This window comes from Takifugu flavidus, chromosome 15, assembly GCF_003711565.1.
Source record: "Takifugu flavidus isolate HTHZ2018 chromosome 15, ASM371156v2, whole genome shotgun sequence".
In the NCBI taxonomy this organism is placed as follows: Eukaryota; Metazoa; Chordata; class Actinopteri; order Tetraodontiformes; family Tetraodontidae; genus Takifugu; species Takifugu flavidus.
This window is the reverse complement of record NC_079534.1, coordinates 6,543,818-6,562,620: the sequence shown is the minus strand read 5'-3', so window position 1 is coordinate 6,562,620 and position 18,803 is coordinate 6,543,818. Positions and strand designations below refer to the sequence as shown.

General features: G+C 43.1%; 4 protein-coding genes across 5 annotated transcripts; 2 read left to right on the top strand and 2 right to left on the bottom strand.

Annotated features, from left to right (window-relative positions):
* The first annotated feature begins 60 nt into the window (after positions 1 to 60).
* On the top strand, positions 61 to 2,558 carry thap4 (THAP domain containing 4). Of its 2 annotated transcripts, none has more exons than XM_057056052.1 (5): positions 61 to 199; positions 981 to 1,134; positions 1,338 to 1,447; positions 1,758 to 1,861; positions 1,945 to 2,558. In XM_057056052.1, the coding sequence occupies exons 1-5, from the start codon at positions 175 to 177 to the stop codon at positions 2,059 to 2,061; spliced, it is 510 nt and encodes a 169-aa protein (XP_056912032.1). In that variant the 5' UTR covers positions 61 to 174; the 3' UTR covers positions 2,062 to 2,558. The 2 variants fall into 2 exon arrangements, with proteins under 2 accessions (XP_056912032.1, XP_056912033.1); XM_057056053.1 differs by having other exon boundaries at positions 80 to 199; positions 962 to 1,134.
* Positions 2,549 to 7,636, bottom strand: LOC130538452 (bcl-2-related ovarian killer protein homolog B-like). Its single transcript, XM_057056051.1, has 5 exons — positions 7,351 to 7,636; positions 6,710 to 7,057; positions 5,735 to 5,863; positions 3,814 to 3,977; positions 2,549 to 3,348 (listed from the first exon to the last, which is right to left on the bottom strand). Exons 2-5 carry the CDS (start codon positions 6,930 to 6,932, stop codon positions 3,223 to 3,225), a joined length of 642 nt encoding a protein of 213 aa, XP_056912031.1. The 5' UTR covers positions 6,933 to 7,057; positions 7,351 to 7,636; the 3' UTR covers positions 2,549 to 3,222.
* A 3,009-nt stretch (positions 7,637 to 10,645) lies between these two features.
* On the top strand, positions 10,646 to 14,130 carry elovl1a (ELOVL fatty acid elongase 1a). The gene is made up of 8 exons (XM_057056050.1): positions 10,646 to 10,969; positions 11,490 to 11,584; positions 11,684 to 11,874; positions 11,975 to 12,055; positions 12,218 to 12,274; positions 12,367 to 12,472; positions 12,599 to 12,738; positions 12,820 to 14,130. The coding sequence occupies exons 2-8, from the start codon at positions 11,524 to 11,526 to the stop codon at positions 13,126 to 13,128; spliced, it is 945 nt and encodes a 314-aa protein (XP_056912030.1). The 5' UTR covers positions 10,646 to 10,969; positions 11,490 to 11,523; the 3' UTR covers positions 13,129 to 14,130.
* Positions 14,131 to 14,251: 121 nt separating this feature from the next.
* LOC130538449 (cell division cycle protein 20 homolog) lies at positions 14,252 to 17,739 on the bottom strand. The gene is made up of 10 exons (XM_057056046.1): positions 17,609 to 17,739; positions 16,266 to 16,390; positions 16,082 to 16,178; positions 15,868 to 15,993; positions 15,579 to 15,775; positions 15,404 to 15,498; positions 15,083 to 15,320; positions 14,859 to 14,984; positions 14,558 to 14,675; positions 14,252 to 14,473 (listed from the first exon to the last, which is right to left on the bottom strand). The coding sequence occupies exons 2-10, from the start codon at positions 16,371 to 16,373 to the stop codon at positions 14,295 to 14,297; spliced, it is 1,284 nt and encodes a 427-aa protein (XP_056912026.1). The 5' UTR covers positions 16,374 to 16,390; positions 17,609 to 17,739; the 3' UTR covers positions 14,252 to 14,294.
* Positions 17,740 to 18,803: the final 1,064 nt, after the last annotated feature.

Here is an 18,803-nt window from a genome sequence, read left to right as displayed (position 1 = left end):
AACTCACACTCTTAATCATTACCACGATTAGCCCCTCAAACTACACTTCCCATGATTCAACAGTTCTATATAAATTACCCTGCGTCACACCGAAGTGCAGCCCTAATTTGGTGTTTCGATCGGCGTTAGGTGATTTTATAGATTTGTGCTCTTTCATCTTAGATAAATTTATTCATGGCTAGCACTGAAAACCATACAGGTAGGCAAATTCTAACACTTTAAATGCGCGTATGAAAAGATGTTAATGCCGACGCCAAATGTCACCCTACGGATGTCACCCTATAAATCGAAGTCATTTTAGCTATATTACTTAAAATAGTTATTCTAAATGTGGACATTTGTAGCGATGCGCTTGAAATTACATCTAACCTGAAACAAAGACGACTTTAATTGAGATTCCTGGACCGTATTATAGACGCCGGTCATTTTTTTCGTGTTTTGACGTTTTCGTTTAGTTAAATAATGTTTCTTCATTTATGACCCGTCTAATCTCTGTAGAAATGAATACAGCGTTCGGTGTGCAGCAACATTTGCCCCCATTTTCGCACAATATAACCTTCCTCTGGAAAACGAACTCTTCTTCCTCTCCAGTTAATTTGGACTGTGCAGGTTGATACTGCCCCCTACTGGTTCATGCAATCACTTCCCCATTTAAAATGTGCGGAAAGGTCAATGTAATTTTAAATAAAACCTCGAATCAAATTATTAAATGGATTATGATAATAAATTGCAATAGATATACACAGGTAATAAAGTACTAATGTATCATTAATTATACAATTGTGCTCTTGGCGCACTGAGACAAAATCAGCGTAGATATCAATATTTCATCTCACCATTTATTTCACATCATATAAAAATGTCTTAGTTCAATCAGCCTAATTTAGCTATTTCTTTCCACAATTCGCTGCATGTACATACTAGATATTCAACTATTTTGGATTGCTTTTCATTTATGAAGATTTGTGCTTGACCACTAGTGGAGCTGAACATGGGCCTTCTCCCTCTGGAATGGCTTCTTGGTACCTGGGAGTCAGATGAACCTGGAGAAGGCTGTTTTCCATCCATAAAACCTTTCCGCTATATGGAGACACTGAGCTTCAGCCATGTGGGTCAACCAGTCATCAACTTTATGTAAGCTAATACGTAAGCAGTTGAAAAGGGCTTGAAGTAGTGTTTGTGGCTACTCATTTCACTAGTTTCATTACACTTACAATAACATTTAACAGTTTTTGGAAAAATATGATTAGAGAAAAAAGATGCAGAGAAGTAACAAAGTAGAAAACTGTTTGATGTCATGCCATTTGCTAATTCTTCACTCTTGCTGTATTTTATAGGTTCAATGCCTTTCATGCAGAAACCAAGAAGCCGATGCACAGGGAATGTGGCTTCATTCGGATGCAGCCAGGAACCAACAGAGTGGCATTCATCATAGCACAGAACTCAGGTACAGCAGCTGGAACTCGGACGATGGTACTAAAGATCTCTAGAAAACTTGAGCTAGGTCTCTTTCCAACAACGTGAATGGCATGGATGAATATAAACCACTTTAGTTCAATTTTTAAAAGCAGAACAATGTGCTTTTTGTGCACTGGTGCTGTAAGGCATAATATCCAGTGCACAGAAACATTGATTTTATCTGTTCTTCTCTGTTTTGTGAGTATTGTGACAGTGGATGCAAATTTATTCATGCATATAACATAAAAGCTTTAAAATACTGTGAAGATGCGTAACATTACCAGCTCCTTTTGGTGCAGGCCTGGTGGAGATCGAGGAGGGGGAGCTGACGGCGCAGCGGCTGGAGCTGCAGAGCCAGGCTGTAGCCAGAACCTCTTTCGCAAAGGAGCCACACGTGCAGCAGGTAGCGTCCTCGTCTCACCCCGACTTCATTACTGTTGTCGCTACCTTGCACCCACGACCGCGTGGGCACTCCTGTCCTTTCAGATTTGCAGAGTTTTCCAGCTGCGGCCAGATGGCAAGCTCGAGCAGACAGTTTCTATGGCAACGGACAACAAGCCACCGACGCAGCACTTGCACATCGTCTACCGTCGGGCATTTTGACCCAAAACCCTGGAGCAATTGGAACTACATTTAAATAAATGGTTTAAGGTTTAACAAAAAATGTACATTTGACTTTGCAGGCTATTTTAAGATTAATTTCTAGTCATATTGTTTACCTTCTTCCTACCAATTTTGTGGTAAACACGACATAATTCATCTCAGTGGATTTAACGTTAAGTTGCTATGAAGCAATGACTTAATGTAAACTGTCCTTCAACTATCATTGCACTTTAATGACATTTAACAAAGCTACTGCTGTCCTTCTGAAGGCATTTATAATCAAGTGTAAAGTTCAAAGTCATAACCCCTGATTTGCATTAAATACCTATTTCATGTTTCTTGGGGTGCTTTCTCCTTCTAGGAGTTCAAAATGTATGTTTTCAATCCAGTTAAATCTTCTTGCTTTTAGACTGGAGGACAATACTTTGTCATCATTATGTGTATAAAAAAAATAAAAAAAAAATCACAATGTAAATAAATACACAGCTTAAAACTTTCTGAAGTTTATTCTGGCTTTTTACAAAAATGTTCAAAAAAAAATTAAATTAACACTGAAAAGGACTAACAAGCGCGCTACCCGGTCATACCGAGGACTACAGTGGCCGTCTATACTGTAGCGGCTTGGATTTTTAAATCTTAATTAAAAAAAGAATAAAATCATAAATAGACTATTTACAGTTTAAAAGCAACACTGGTGCAACAGTATCTGAACAAAGTGTGCGCCACTTCTTTGCTGTTCAGGTCCTGACATGAAAGTGCAATAATCCCCATCAACCACCATGTTTCCTGTCTGGTTCGGGTGTAAAGGGATCAGCCCCAACCTCTGTGGGACTTTCCAACCCAACCAAGCCTCCTTTTGCCCACATTCAACCTGAATCTGACCCTTGGAATGAAGGGAGGAGCTCATGCACTAGCATATGCCATAAAAAAAAAAAAGGTGGAGTGACAGAAATGTCCTCCAGTGTCATTTATGCTCAATGATCAACGTGGTTACTCTTTGGTTAAAGGGTAACCGCAGACTCGGACACGGTGCTGATGAAACATTTGCTGATGGCCATTCAGCGACAGACTGTCCCCATTATGAGAAGGTGAGAGAGTTCCGCTCATGCGTCCAGTGATGGTGATGATGCCTTGGCACCTTTTTTTAATCCTTTCAGAAGTTCACGCTTCCTTCATGATGTACACGTAAACTGTAGAGAGGAAGTACTTCAGAGATTCAACGGAGGACGACAGCCAGTGGTGCTCGGGGGCCAGGTCCTTTTTCACCACACACCTCGAGATATCTGCCTGTTGACATGGGAAATCTTGCATTAAACAGGATAAATATTGTAAAAATAAGCAAGCACTGGGAGCTCCGAGCTCCGCCTGATGCAAATACCGCCTTTTTTTTCAGCAGAAGGCGAACACTAGCCTGGTAAAACACGGGCGAGCTGTTTATCAAGGCCTATTTTTGCTGTGACTTTACATAAACAATAACAAACCGTGGAGCCACATGTGACTGAGCATCTTATTACCAGCTCAGCCTGCAGGAAGCCACAATGTTTTTCTAAGAAAGCGATTATATCAGATGTTGAGCTGACATAACAGTAATGATTATGAAACTGAACTGGGGTCTTATTAACAAGATAAGAAAGACTGCTCTAGCAACAAAAAAGTGTTGCTTTGAGATCTAAACCGTTAAAGCAGATGAACATACTCATGATGGTACATTTAAGCCGGAAAAGGTTGCTTTGGTAACGAGTCATGACTTACCCATCCCCCTCTCCTCTTCAGCCAGGGAACTAGAAACTTGCGGACAAACTGGCCCAGACTGTCCACTAAGATGTGGACCGTGGTCGCGTGGCCTTGTCGCACGCAATCTACTGCCAGGGCTCCGGCTACTGCATACATGGAGACCACCTTACCCCACGTTATACCTAGAGCAAGAACAAAACACCAAGCTTCAGCTTGCACCTTGTATTTTGGTCAGGAACCTCTGGTTTGCTAAGGAATAGTGAGAAGCCCCCTAGTGGTGATCAACAGCAATTGCCCTTCTGTTAAATGGTTGGCCATTTTTGACAGACAAAAATAAATAATTATTCAGCAACTGAATATTAATATTCACATATTAGAGCCAAAAACTCATCAACCATCCAGACTGAGTGAAAGAAGTCATGCAGAGAACGTAAATACCTCCTACTAGGAATGTTAGCAATTAGCATGTTTCTTGTCCTTGTCCCTGCGCGGTTTGGGTCTCCCTTTTTTGTTCTCTTGTACAAATGTGTGTTTTCGTTTACCTGCAGGCTATGTGGTGACCCTTGCACTCACAGAAACATGGCCAACTGGTGACAGATCCAAACATGTATTGCCATAAAATAGTAAATGAGGCTTCAAAAGCTGAAAAGTTGTGTCACAATTTCTATCCAGACATTCCAGAGATAATAAAGGACCTCTGGCCATCTCTATATAAAGTTTCCAGGGGGCGGGAGTTGTCACAACCGTCAATGATGGAGTGCAGGGCTTAATGGCATTAGCCTCTTTAGCCTGGCTTCTAATGTCATGGCCCGTCTCGAGAGCTGGCCTGCAGTGTCTGACTGAGGCTATTAGGGGAAAGAGATCTGGGCAAGCTTAAACGAGATAACTATTCATGGAAGCTGTCAGGGTACGTCACATCTCACTTCCTGCTGAGGAGCAAGCCAAGAATAGAGATGGCAAAGGGATGAGTCCAGGAGAGGGGAGGGCGGAAAGAGAAGGAAGTCAAGTGGGAGGCAGGAAAAGATAGATGGAGGAGAGGCGAGCAGTGTTGATTTTAGCGAGACCGCAGTGGAGATGGACGCTCGTGATACGCGGAGTCACTAAACATACTTTTCTGTGGTCGCTTGATTCATGGTAAACTCCAAGACATGGCTGAGCCCAAACCACGTCATTATAAAACAAACTGGGGACAGCAGTAAAAATAAACCAGGAATACGTCGTCTATTTATACCCATCGCAGGAGGCTAGGGCCGCCCGGGTTCACCCGATTTTGTTATTCTTCACGAGGAATCCCACGCCACGTTCAGAAACTGCAACCCCGTGACGACAACGCGGAGCAGAGCCCTCGCCAGAAGGCATGAAAAGGGGACGGTGCTGAAAGCATCTAATCTACCCTAGAGGCTAGATTTTATCTGCATGAGAGGTTTTAGTTTTCAAGATGTAGAATCGAGGCAAAAGGCACAACTGTTGTCAAGACAACTGGAAAGAATCCCGACAGCTGCATAACTCAAAGCACACGGTCTGAGAGGGCTTCATACTCAGGTATAAAGAACAGGTTTAGATGAGTTTTTGTCATTAACATACACAGAAGGCCTGCGACCTGACCAGGTCAGGCCTGATCAGACTCGTCTGTGTAAAACACGCAGCGTCAGCGAAAATGTTGATTGCATTTTTAGTTTTGGGGGCCCGAACCAGTGACAGAAAAAAGCCTTCACGCCACCAGGAATCACAATCAGCTATGACCACACAAAAATGTGATTTGTGGCGGATTTGCTTTTTGTTTCGGGTAAACTGCTCTTAAGGTCCCAAATTTTCCAGCTCAAAATAACATTGTTAGGCTCTGGACCGTTAGCATGTCCGCTAATTAAGAATCCTCAGAGTGAATAATTTTTAGGGTTGATGTCGATTGCTCATCCCCATCCGAGATAACTGCGTGTACCTGTTGAGAGGATCTCAGTTGCCACGCCGATGAAGGCATCCGAAACCATGTTCTCCATGGCAACAGATATGTTGAGCTGCCGTGCGACGTTCCTGTACAAGCTGGGCTGCATGGATTCAAGCTCGTCGCCTAAGTGAGAACAACAGAGGAAAAAAAGGTGGGACAAATCAAACAAATGAAGAGAACATCAAAGAAAATGTTTGCACAAAGGCTCATTCAGAGAATTACACAACGGAGAACCGTTGTTCACGCATGTCTTTGCTAAAACAAATTCATTTCAGCGAGAATAAAAGTGTCTTTGCAGTTTGGTTTGTTTCAATTAACCAGTCCGGCTCTGATGAGTCATCTGTCCTCAGCCTACTGCCTTCTAAATGTGGACTCTTCCTTTTAGACTCAAGAACAGATATCACGCTGTCAGCTTGCTTTTCCTTCTACTATCAGAGTTTAGCAGATCCACGTCAGCCTGCAGAGTGCTCGACTGCGCTAGTAAAACTGGATTCTCTATAAAACTCAGAGCATTTATGGTTTTGACTCCGATCTGAAGGCTCTGAACCCATCGCTGCCTTTGTGAAGCCTGATCTGTTGGGCACCCAAGAGGACCGGTTTCCTCCCACCCCCCCGTCTGGCGTTTAGTTTTTACAGACATTTCAAAAGCACAAGAAGCCTCAGTCCCTGCTTATGTTTCTAACCAGCAAAAAAAGAAAAAGCAGCCCTGCAGACTGAGATGTGCATCACGAACAGCAGGGTTTTATTTACATCCCTGCGTCGCTCTATTGTTTTTAGGAATTAGGTATTTCACCTAAAACTGAAACCATAAGCTCGGATAAAATTTAAAGAAGTGGAGGAATAGTCACGTGTTGCATCACGTTCTTCGAGTTCTCCCTTACATAGACGAATACGGGTCAAAGTACAGACAATTCTAATCGTGTCTCGGCACGTGCAAATTCAGGTATGTGGCCTGAAGACGTCTCTTACCCAGGCAGAGAAGAACCATGGATGCCTCGGCAAGCGCCGCGCTGGAAGGCGAGAGGTTGAGCTCGGCCTTGGAACACCCCAGCCCGTTCTGGTTGAGCCTGGACAGAATGTAGTCCCGGCACAAGGCCTTGGAATGGGACACCAGCTCCTTCTCGGTGAGCGAGCGGTCGAAGACGTCCAGGACCTCCGCGGCAAAGACGGAGGATCGACGCAGGACTTCCATGTCCTCCTCGCAGGAGGAGGAGGGGGGACGGGGATCTGGGTCAAGGGAGCGGCTGACCTTTGGATCAGCTCTGTCCGTTCTTTATCCCAGAGGAATTAGGTTTAATGGGCAGCACCGTGGGGCATCTGTGGACCGAGGAGAGCCGTTTCCAGATAAAAAGGCTTCAGTGAGTTCGAAAAGTTGCTGCTGAGGAGTGTGGGTTCCCAGCAAGCAGACAGCATGAAGTGAAACTTACATAATAATATGTTGGAGGTGTTATTGTTGAGTCACAGTGGGATAGTCAAGACATTGCTACACATCTTGGATTACACAACACCGAGCTGATACCACATAAATTACACAGCTCGGACAAAAGGAAGGCTCCATCTGATTTCCAAAGAATGAAATGAGTTTACTCCACGCAAACATTAAGTCTCACCTGACACGTTGCGTTCACGCCGAGCTGCTCCCCTCGCACCTCCTCTAATTGAGACGCGGAACCTCCAATTTGAGAGAAACTGTTGATCCGTGGGAACTCACCTTCCCGTCGCGGCGGAGCTCTCGTCCCAAATGTGTCTTCTGAGGGCACCAGCTGAACCGAGAGACGCACTTAGAGGCCGCCTACCTGTTGTTCCACCTTCCCATTGGCGCCGAGTGGATGCGTTGAATTTGTTGCGCAGGGCAGGCCGGAGGTGGAGTCTCGCGGCTTCCTCTCAGCCTCTGAAGCGCGGACACCTCACCGCGGCGCAAAGAGGGAAGCGACGCGAACGCGTCCGTGTTTCCATTCACAAATCAGGGGAGCGTCGACCTGACGTAGGGTGGAACACCCGGGGAAATCATTCTTCTGGCTATTTTAAAAATGTCAACAGTGCGAGAGCCCGAGTTTCGGACATTTTCAGATTCGCGTCTTTGTTACGGACTTTCCCTGACGCAGGTGTGTCACCTCCGTCGCTGACCTTAGGTCAGCTTTTATGTAAGTGTTCCAGGCCAAAAGTGTCACACTTGTAATCCCCGTTCAGAGCTGATAAAGACTGAGGCGAGTTTATGGAGCTCTGCACTTTTGCCTAACTGCATTTTTTCGCTATCCTTTATTATTTTTATGCTGTGCAAACACCATAAATCGTCTATGTGGAAGCAACACAAATGGAGGCCAGGGCTGTTTTATGTGTTCTACATAGATAATGTGGAACTGGGGCAAATATTGTCAAGATGAGATTATTTCAGTTTTAAATTAGAATAATTCAGTCATTATATTATACGTCATCAGTGATTTAAATAGAGTTTAGTCCACTTCATGTGTAACTATATTTTGGTGTATAATATTTAAATATTTTCACCCATTTATTAAAGGGAGACTGGAATTATCCTGTTTTTTCCGCCAGGTTATCCCTGACTGCAGAGCTTATCCTGTATACTTGTTTTATCTTGTGCTAAAGATTATTTGCCCGTAACTTTAGAATCTTTTGAAAGATCCACCAAAGATTCATAAACCAGATTTGTGTCATTCTGAGTCAGTGTGGTGTAGTAAATGGAATTCAGTTTGAACTCATAATTAAGTTTTGGGATGGTTAAACCAGTATATTCAGAAAACACAGAAACCTGCTTTGCAGTTTTAAGTTTTTTGTAATTACCCCATGCTGCCTATATAAGTCGCTGTTTCTCATTTTCTGTGAGATAAATCCATTTTTATTATTCAATAGAAAAACAGGATCAGTCCTCCAGAAACATAACAAAATGAAAATAATTTCCATCAATACAAATCTATAGAATTTATGACATTTTTACCTTCGCTTTCGTAGCAACATAATTGTTACTGTTATTAGTCTGTCACTTATAAGTGCTTATTATTTTTAACAATAAAGATGAAGCTCTTTGGTTCACAGTTAAAATTAAACATTAGCCTGTATTCTTTAAATAAACACACAATATCAAATCTGAGAAAGTTCTAAATGAGTGAAACTCAAACCGGTCACATCACTTTATAAACCTCTCAACTCCTTTATTCTTCCAATTGTAGGTGATGTTTATTGGAAATTAGCATGCCTGTTAGTGAATAATGGTCTTGTTATTGGAAAAAACCCATTGCTATGGCCAGTATTTACTTACTTTAAAAAGAACATGGATGTTTGTCAGGTTCTCGGTACATTTTAGATATTTCCATTTGTAAATGTATTCATTCATTGGGGGCTTGAGTAGGTAGTCCTGAAATGAATTAAGAGTTAAACACTCGTAAATGTGATGCGTCTCCTGACTCAACAATCTAGTTCTGTCAGTCTGCACTCAAGGTTGACAAAATGCCAGATTCCAAAAATGTACTTGTCAGCAAGCAGAGAAAACCTCAATTTATTGCTCCAGTTTTGCAACTCTGCGTTTTCTAGACTCCCACTCCGAAAAGCATGCATCCATTTGGTCCCCCATTCATTTGTTTTCTCCTCGGCAGAGCTTGTCCACCCACGTCCTCAAGTATTCCATCCAGTGGAATTGGACTAGCTAAAAAATGACCAGCTGTCTATCTATAATCTAGGTGTGTTTCCACTATTCTCCAGAGACAATGCCGAGTTGTTTGTTAGTTAGCGAAAATATTTACCAGACAAAGCCTAGATTTAAGACAGTCACAGGACCCAGGACAGCTTGGTGTGGTGCAGCGTGTAGTAATATGGCCACATTGGGTAACAGCTGACTCTGTTAGCCCACAAGCTACATCATTGTAAACTCAATTTACCATTTTACCAGCAAGTAAAAGCCAGACTGCAGGTATTATCCAGAGCCCTCTAGCTATGTTTGACACTCTTGAACTCAGTTTCTCCTTCATGAAAGATTTTGGTAACCTCGAGCAAACTGAGGCAACAGACACACCTTTAAAACAAGATGATGTAACAGGAATGCGCATTAAAATGCAGAGATGCAACAAAGGCATCTGCTTCTGCATCAGGTTTGCCTTAGAATGTTGTTAAAGTTTTGTTAACGGTTTGGTCCTTGGGAAAATGGCATTGCTTCTGTATTCCTCTTGCATTCTAACAACTGTTCAACAGGTCGCATTTGCATGTCGCACCATGTGGACTCTTGGCTGTATTCAGTGATTTAACGTCGACATGGTCTGGCGTCTGCGTTCCCACACGGAGGCACCATGTGCGAATCCATCATGTAAACACATGGCGATTGTTCCAGGTTCTGCCATCCGCTGCGTCACTTGTGGATTCCTTGCGTGCCAAAATGGAGTACGAGAGGAAAGGTAAGCCGCGAGTTTCATCGAGGCTTCACGCCCAGCATTGGGAAACAGGTAAAACCAGAGGCGCAGGTGGAATTGTCATAACTGATGAACCCAGCCTAGTCCTCCACACCGCAGGGAAGGATGGGCCAGGAAAGCTGTGATGTCATGTGCAAATCCATTATTTTAACCTTTACCTTTAACCTAAATAGCACTCAAAGTGCATTATTCTCAACCGGTATGAAAAAAAAATTGTATTCTATGACTAGTTGCATATTATTGGAGGAAATCACTATTTCAATCTGCACCAAATGTGTGATTATTTAAGATGTCTTATCCTCCGATGCTCATGCTTTGCATTAGTCAACAATGGGGCCAGTCAGCCCAGGCCTGCAACAGCCTGACCCCGTCCTCAACACCACCATTGACGGAATGACCCAATCACAAGCAGAGCTGCGATGGTGTGGAGGCGGAGCCGCAGCACTGAAACAGGGTGTGGTTCTGAAACCAGCTAGGGCTGTAGTAGCACTCTGGGGTTTAAATTGAGTGAGAGAGCCCAGGTCCCGGACTTAAACTGTCATTTTAAGTCCTGACGCCTCTCTCATGCTCCCACTCGCTGGCTCGGCTCCCTCAAGGTTTCCTGTTGCTGGATATCAAACAGTAACCACAGGCATTTGAGGAGACTAACCCTTCCACAGAGGTTTCCCCACGCATGCATCTGAGTTGATCACTCTCACCGGGGGCCTCTGACCTGCTGGATCTTTTGGATTGACTCTCTGTCCTGGCTGTGGAGCAGGATTTTCTTTTTCCTTACAATCAGGAGGAACAACTGAGGACTTGTGCTCAGCAGGTGAGTGGTATTGTGTGTTAAAAATGTTTTCCTTGACATTTTCTCACACTTGAACCCTTCCATCTCTTTGAAATGGCATGCTGTAATATTAAAAGCTGCTTTAGTCTTCATCCCAGTGAGTCACCATTGCGTAGCCTGGCTGACCAGGCCAAGTTCTTTGTCTCACCTGTTTGACTTGCTCTGTTAGTTAGAGTGACGATTTTTCATTGTGTTCGATTGGCAGAAGCACTCTGGGGTTTCACAATGCTTAAGCCCGTTTCCATCCACACTCACAAATGTAAAGATAACTTTAGGATACTTTTATTTATTTTTTAAAAAGGGTCATTTTACAGTTCTTTCCCTAATTGTTTACACACGGGTACTCGGGCATGTTTAATGAGGCCGTGCAGCTGTCTCCTGTTTGTTCAGGCAGCGGGAGATCAGGTGGACTTTTTGTTTTGTGTTTCACTGACCTGATGTAAACCTCACTTTCATCCCTGTTTCATCCACCTTTCCCCATTTTCAATCTGTTTTTTCAAAGGGGCTTTTAAAGAGAGGAGACACCAGCAGCCACCATGCTGCGAGAAGCTCTATCAAGCATTTTAAAGTTCTACGACTATTTCAAATCGAGGACAGGTAAGCGTGTGTTTGTGTGTCTTCTTTGGCTCAGAACAAAACCATAAAAAGACTTAGCGGGGCAGTCATGATGCGTTTTTTTTTTTTTTTGGTCGCCAGATGCGCGGGTCAGAGACTACCCCCTGATGCAGAGCCCGGTGGAGATGACCGCTATCCTCCTGGCCTATGTTGTCTTTGCGGTGTCCGTGGGGCCTCGCCTCATGGCGAACCGGAAGCCCTTTGGTTTAAAATCACCCATGATTGTTTACAACCTCAGCATGGTTTTATTGAATGGCTACATCGTGTATGAGGTACAGACGATGAAGGAGTGTGTGGAAACGTGCTTCTTTGTGTTCCTATGACACTGATGCTTTAACATGCTAACCGATGTTGTGTTTTCCACCTTTTTAGTTCATGATGTCGGGCTGGGCCACAACCTATACGTGGCGATGCGACCTCATCGACTACTCCAGCAGTCCTCAAGCTCTCCGGGTGAGCAACTCTACTCTCCAAAATTGACCTGAGTTGAAAAGCTCTGGCTTTATTCCTTACATCTCACTTTCTCAGCCTGACAAACTGGGGGGAAAAAAAATCACCTCGGTTTGAAAACAGAGCTGCCCCACATATTTGACCACACCTCTGCTTCTTCTTTAGATGATTCGAGCCAGTTGGTGGTTTTATTTTTCGAAATACATCGAGCTTCTTGACACGGTGGGTGCTGGTTTTAATCTCTAAAACATAATCCCTTTCCTGTGGGGTTTGGGTACCTAGTAATTGAAACCGGGTTTTTGCTTCTGTGACAGGTATTCTTCGTGCTGAGGAAAAAACAAAGCCAGATAACATTTCTGCATGTGTTCCATCACTCGTTCATGCCCTGGACCTGGTGGTGGGGCATCACCTTGACTCCAGGTAAGGATTTGAAAAGGTCAACTTGGTTTGCTTGCAGAAATTAAATAAAAAAACTTGCTCCACTGACCATGAGAGACAAGAAATGACATTGTTTTACCAAAACAATGTTTCTTCCTCTTTTTCCAGCTGGTGGAATGGGCTGCCTCCACGCCATGATTAATGCGATTGTGCATGTCATCATGTATTTCTACTATGGACTCTCTGCTGCGGGGCCTCGTTTCCAGAAATACCTCTGGTGGAAGAAGTATATGACCGCCATCCAGCTTGTGGGTCCCTATTTACTATGATAATCCTTTTTTTTTCTCTCCATATTTTTCTAACATGCTATCACTTTGCTCTCACGTCAGATGCAGTTTGTTGTAGTCTCCATTCACATCAGCCAGTACTACTTCATGGAAAAGTGTGACTACCAGGTTCCCCTCTGGATCCACCTCGTTTGGATATACGGCGTCTTCTTCTTCCTCCTCTTCTCCAACTTTTGGATACAGGCCTACGTCAAGGGCAAGCGGCTCCCGGCCATGGCGGAGCGGGCCAAGCAAAACGGCTCACCCGGCGAGCACATCGGCGTGGTGGCCAATGGGAAGCACCTGGAGAACGGGAACGCACACCACCACGCCAACGGCAAAGTGTTGCTGGGCAAAGTGAAAGAAATCTAACTCTGTGAGCGGGGCGATAAGGAGATGAGCCAGTAGAGATACTGAGGTGTCATTCATCGGTTCTGCACAATGGACAGATACTAGTGCACAGGTTTCAATCAAACTGGCCTGCGTTCACTTGTTGAGATATGGATGAAATATCATTGGAGATCTCTACTCGCCAAATTGTGTTTGTTAGTTGTCGTCAGTATAAAAATGAATATCTATTAACTGTGATGAGCGTTGTATGAACACGTTTGGTGCTCAGTTTCTCACTGATAGTATTTTTTGTTTTCCGGCTTGACTCACACAGGCTTGTTCTCCACATCCAACAGTGCAGCTGGAATGACCTTGTTGCTCAGGAGTATCACGGTTTTGAAGGCTAGCACGTTTGCGTGATCGCGCCACGATTTCATCGGGAACACCGACCGCTTAGTTCTTATCTGTTTATATTTATCTTTTGAAATAAAACTGTTAGATGAAGGTCTGTGTCATTTGGAAAGCAGTTACAGTGTGCCAAACATTCCACACCCCTCGAGAATTGAGAAGTTGTGGGAACGAAATTTTATACTGTATATTACAGATTTGAAGTGTTTTGCATTTTTGCAATTTCAGAGGGTGACGTACTGCTGTCATGTTTATCCATATATCCTGATTTTCTAACTTTAGCCTTGCGAAACCTCTCGCCACCATGCATGAACTTGTGCAAAGTAATTTTTATTCGTTTAGAAAGTAAATGTTGGTGTTGTGTTGAAGCCATCCCTGGAAAGCACCACAATGGATATACATACCAGTGTTTTTAATGTTGTGATTGCACGTGCACTGATGGTGGCTGGGGGAGGGGTGTATGATCAGATTTTGAAGCCCAGGTAGCCTTGTTGGAATTGGATCTGACTTTCACGATGGGAAAAAAAGTCTTGTTTAAAATGATGATGTTGCTATTTGCGTTACTGGTAACCCCTCCACTGTTCAGTGGCTTAACCCGTCTCTGACTTGCTGAAATAAAGAATGTTTTGTATTGTCGCTTCCAATTGTTTTTGCTGCAAAAACTTGTGGGTGTCCACTTTTAGAAAGTTTAAAGTTTTGCGTTAACAGCTGAAATCGTGTTGTGAAGGGCGGTATAAAAATGCATCGAACAAGCATCAAAAGTGCAGGATTTTCAATTTATTCGCAGTCACATTCATGCATCATCTCATGGAGCGTAAAAAGCTAGCGTTAAGAGATTGGACTGTCCTCTCTCGCTGATGCTTCTTGACAGGATCCACTTCAAAACTCTTCCATAGACAGATGGTTTCATCTCCGGAGATCGTTGCAATCGTGGAGCAATCTGGACTCAGAGACGCGTTTAAAACTCTGTCGTCGTGGCCTACGACAAGATACTAGTTTAGTCCTACATGACTGAAATGATTCACGCAGCTCACAAGTACAGACAGAAATCTGAGTCATTTACCGTGCAGCTCCACAACTTTTGTGAGAGAGGGGTACTTCCAGATGACAACATTGTTGTCAGCACATCCGTGGGTAGACACCAGCTCCTTGTAGTTGGGTGCAAACAACAGGGCGGAAACCTACAGAGGAAGGCATTATTTATATGCAATCAGCCTAACCTGAGTTCATCACTTTATTATAGTGTACATTAATTGTCATTTGTTCTGTTCTGTCAGTAAACGATTGTCTATTTAGCACTGCCCCACAAGCAAACTATTATCACTACTGTATTTCTGACAAATATAAAGGAAATATATAGATACCTGTGACTGAGTGTCGAGTGAGCTGATGCAGGAACCACTGTTGACATTCCAGATGCGGATGTGACGGTCGCTGGTACCACCTCCAGATGCAAGGATATTGTGCTGCCATGGACACCAGGCTAAGGCCTGAAATCACATTAAAGTTTGAAAATTTTCACATGATTTGACCAAATATCTGTAAATCATACTCAAACCGTTTGCAGTTTGGGTCTAGAACATCTCACCTTCACAGCTCCCTGATGGTCGCTCCATTTGTGAATAGCCTGAGTCCTGTTGCCCAAACCGCCATCTTGCACACGTGGCCACACACACACCAGGTTGTCATTTCCTCCACTGGCCAGGTATCGGCCATCGGGGGACCACTGCAGCCCGCACACCTCCTGGGAGTGACCGGTGAGCGTGCAGACGTGATGTTCTGCCACCCTCACATCATGGTGGTGAATGTGTCCTGATCTGGAGCCACTGAAATGACAGAGTTACATGCTGGGAACATCAGAAACATGACTAATGCAACTTCCACGTTGTATCAGGGGGAGGATCTGTACCTGGAAAGAATATGGTCGTTCCAGCTCAGGCTACCAACTCTGGCAGTGTGGCTCGTCATGCTGCGGACACGCTTCTGATGTTCAACATCCCACAACTTTGGATGGAACAGACATCAATATTTAGAATGCAAGTGGTTAACATGTGCATAAGATGCTGCTTTAATCAAACACCAACCTGAACTTTGCAATCACTGGTGCCAACAGCAAGGTAGCTTCCTTCTTTGGTCCAAGACAAAGAGCAGACGTAGTCCTCTTCACGCTCCAATTTCATGAGGGAAATGATGCCTCCTTTGGTGGTGTCCAACAGGTAAACACAGTTATGAAGGGCTACAGCAAGAACACTGTGACTGCTCCAGTCAAGAAGATTCAAATCTGAAATAATGGGAACCAATATCGTCTGCTCTGGGAGTCGTCTTTTATACCGGCAAATGTATCAACTAAACTTGAAATACTTCAGAACTTACAAAAATCATTTTGAACCTCAGGAGCATCCAAGATTCTGTCAGGAACTGGCGATACATATCTTGCTTTTTGGACAGAGGCGGGCATCCTTGTCTGACCGCACTTGACCTTCAGATTATTTTGACAGCCTGAGAATTAGAGGTGACCATGAAGAACATAAAAAAACTGTTAAAAATTGAAAACACCACAGTCTTGCCATGCACCCAGTTTGCTCACCTGCTGGATCATTCAGCGTTCTTCCTCCAAACTGTAAAATCCTTGCATTATTGATGTTGTATCCATTCAGCTTAATGGACCAGGCTTTTTGTCTTTCCTATAAGAACAATAAAAAAAATGAACAATAAAAACAATGTACCACAAAAACAGTATACAGTATGTGACTTTTGTATATTTGACTTACTGATAATGAATATGTATTTGTGGAGGAAGGCTGATTCTTTGTGAGCAGGAATCTGGCCACATTCATCTGTTTGCTGTTTCTGACAGGGATGAAGCGGTCATCTCCCATTTCACAGTGTTGTGAGGCTGCAATTAAAAATAGCGTCATTATTAATGAATATTACTTTTTGAAGTGAAAACAAATTTAAAAGCTTATCCTTTAAGAAAGAGTAATTCTTTTTTTACATGGTGTATTGTTATTGCAATGATAATGTTTCTTTTTTTTAAATTGCGTAAATTGTCATAACCGTCAATGATGTGCACAGCACTTCATCACTAATTATGAAAAATGAGAGCCTTTATAAACTGTATGCTGATTGGGATTTTGCAGGCCAAACAAAACGCTCGCAGTTGTGACGTCGGTAAATTCTCTAATGTGATTGGTTGTGGAGACTTCCGCTCTAGATTTCATGCTTCTACTGCCAACTACAGGTCAATATCTGGTATTACAGTCGGACGTGTTTCAGCGTTTCAACGGCACCAACACTGATTTTGAAGTTTTCTTTTTTTAACTGTTCGAATGAAACTATGTTAAAATAAAACCTGTTTAAATTAGTTTTATTTGTAAATATTTGAATTTTGGCTCGATGGCTTCCAGCTCCAGTGATCAGTTGACTCAAAATCGATGTTGGCTGATAAAGCTCCACTGGCAGCATTTGAATGATTTTTGTTTTTTGCATTAAATCTTTGTTCATGTGTTTTTAATTAGGTTATATAGCATTTAAGGTCAATAAATTCTCGGTCCAGTGTATTCCGATCGTCTTCTGTCTCCGTGTCTTTCCTGTATAATGTCTGCAATACGGGTGCACCTGAAACGTTGGAGCGGCTGGCTCGGAGGCGCATTGCTGCCGGAGCGAAGACAAGGCTTACCCGTAGCCAATATCTGTCTAACATCCAAGTTAACACTATCTTCACCGCGGTAAAAGACAAAATCTTAAGCCAAACAAAAAGAAATTACGACTAGCGTAGTCAAACCGCATGCACACTGTTGCGTATGATGTGCAACATGCTTTTGGATCGAGCTATTTTGAATTCAAAGAAGAAAATTAAACCTTGCCCGATGAATTTTGCGATGCATTTGCATTCCCTGATGTAATTTCTCACAATGTAGAGAAAATGGTTAAACTGCAACATTTTTTACTTGCTTGGGTGTGGTTTTTGCTTTGGGTATATATTGTTTTCTGGGTTTTTTTCATGCATGTTTAATCATATCTGCAACGCACAATGTGAAGCGGGTGTGGAGTCCCGAAGCGGTATGGATGCCCACAGGAAGCAAAAATAATAATAAAAATAAAAGACACTTACTGTTTCGATGAGCTGAGAAGCTGAGACACAACGAAGTAGAACCCAGGACGGACAGGAGCGAACACTACCTGAGCAGGTATCAATGCTACCGGCTCCAGACCTACAATGAGCCAAACTTGTGTGGATCTGAGAATCTCACCAAGAGCAGCGGTCACACTGTCACCTACAGTATCTTACAGTCACACAACTACGTTTCCACACCTTTATTTATTAGGTGTCACACAGGGGAAAACCATTACCACCAGGCCAGTTAAATACTTAATCCTGTCAAAGCCATTGTGCTTCTGAAGCTATTGTAGCTGTTTGAAACTGAATGATTAAATAACATGTAGGTTGATTGGATCAGAGAATTAAGCAGTTGATCAGTCATCACCACTTGTATGGGATTGTAATACTTTGGTGTAACACAAAACAAAGAGATTCAATATGTATGAGACATTACCCATTATTAAGAATAATTAGAAAATGTTGATTTTAAGGTTAAAGGTTTTATTTTGACACAACAGGTCAGATGGCACAAAATGTATTGTTAAATATAGGTGATAAAAATAAACAAGTACCGTATTGGCCCGAATATAAGACGGTGTTTTTTGCATTGAAATAAGACTGAAAAAGTGGGGGCCGTCTTATAATCAGGGTCGTATTATATTCGGGCCAATACGGTATCTGACACAGAGATTGTGGTTCAGAATGCTCAATTTCAAATGCAAGGTACAGTGGAGAAGATTATTTGGTCTAATTCTGGTTCTGTATTTGCGTCTTCTGTATCAAGCAGCTCACATTCAGCCTTTAACTACTCTAAAGCTAGTTCTGTTGTCTCTAATGTATCCTCAGCACAAAGACAAGAAGCTGCAGCAGACTATTCAGCCACACAAGCTGTACTGAAGAATATGGCTGAACAAGAGGTTCACCAAGAGAAACTACAAAGACTTGAGGCCGAGGACAAGCTGATAGCTGCAGACCAAGAAGCAGCCTCAGTATCTTGCCGTCTGCAAGCAGAAAAGGAAGAAACTGAAAGGAAAATAGAAAGAGAGAGAAAAGCTGCACTTTTAAAGCAACAAGAAGAAGAAAGTGCAGCAAGATAACTAGTGGGAGCGCGCAACTCGTTGCCAAGTCATGTTGTCAGACTTTGACTTTCTGGGGTCCTGATGTTCTGTAAGAACGGCTCCATTATAATGCAGAGGAATCTCCCAAA

Excerpts from the sequence above, each read along its gene's own strand:
- thap4 (XM_057056052.1), top strand. The coding sequence starts at position 175 with ATGGCTAGCACTGAAAACCATACAG. Across the intron at positions 1,135-1,337 it reads CAACCAGTCATCAACTTTAT|GTTCAATGCCTTTCATGCAG; the intron begins GTAAGCTAATAC and ends TGTATTTTATAG. Across the intron at positions 1,862-1,944 it reads AGGAGCCACACGTGCAGCAG|ATTTGCAGAGTTTTCCAGCT; the intron begins GTAGCGTCCTCG and ends CTGTCCTTTCAG.
- LOC130538452 (XM_057056051.1), bottom strand. The coding sequence starts at position 6,932 with ATGGAAGTCCTGCGTCGATCCTCCGTCTTTGCCGCGGAGGTCCTGGAC. Across the intron at positions 5,864-6,709 it reads CATGGTTCTTCTCTGCCTGG|GCGACGAGCTTGAATCCATG; the intron begins GTAAGAGACGTC and ends GTTCTCACTTAG. Across the intron at positions 3,349-3,813 it reads TGAAGAGGAGAGGGGGATGG|GCAGATATCTCGAGGTGTGT; the intron begins GTAAGTCATGAC and ends CCATGTCAACAG.
- elovl1a (XM_057056050.1), top strand. The coding sequence starts at position 11,524 with ATGCTGCGAGAAGCTCTATCAAGCATTTTAAAGTTCTACGACTATTTC. Across the intron at positions 12,275-12,366 it reads ACATCGAGCTTCTTGACACG|GTATTCTTCGTGCTGAGGAA; the intron begins GTGGGTGCTGGT and ends CTTCTGTGACAG. Across the intron at positions 12,473-12,598 it reads GGGCATCACCTTGACTCCAG|CTGGTGGAATGGGCTGCCTC; the intron begins GTAAGGATTTGA and ends CTCTTTTTCCAG.
- LOC130538449 (XM_057056046.1), bottom strand. The coding sequence starts at position 16,373 with ATGGGAGATGACCGCTTCATCCCTGTCAGAAACAGCAAACAGATGAAT. Across the intron at positions 15,994-16,081 it reads AACGCTGAATGATCCAGCAG|GCTGTCAAAATAATCTGAAG; the intron begins GTGAGCAAACTG and ends TCTAATTCTCAG. Across the intron at positions 15,321-15,403 it reads AACGACCATATTCTTTCCAG|TGGCTCCAGATCAGGACACA; the intron begins GTACAGATCCTC and ends CTGTCATTTCAG.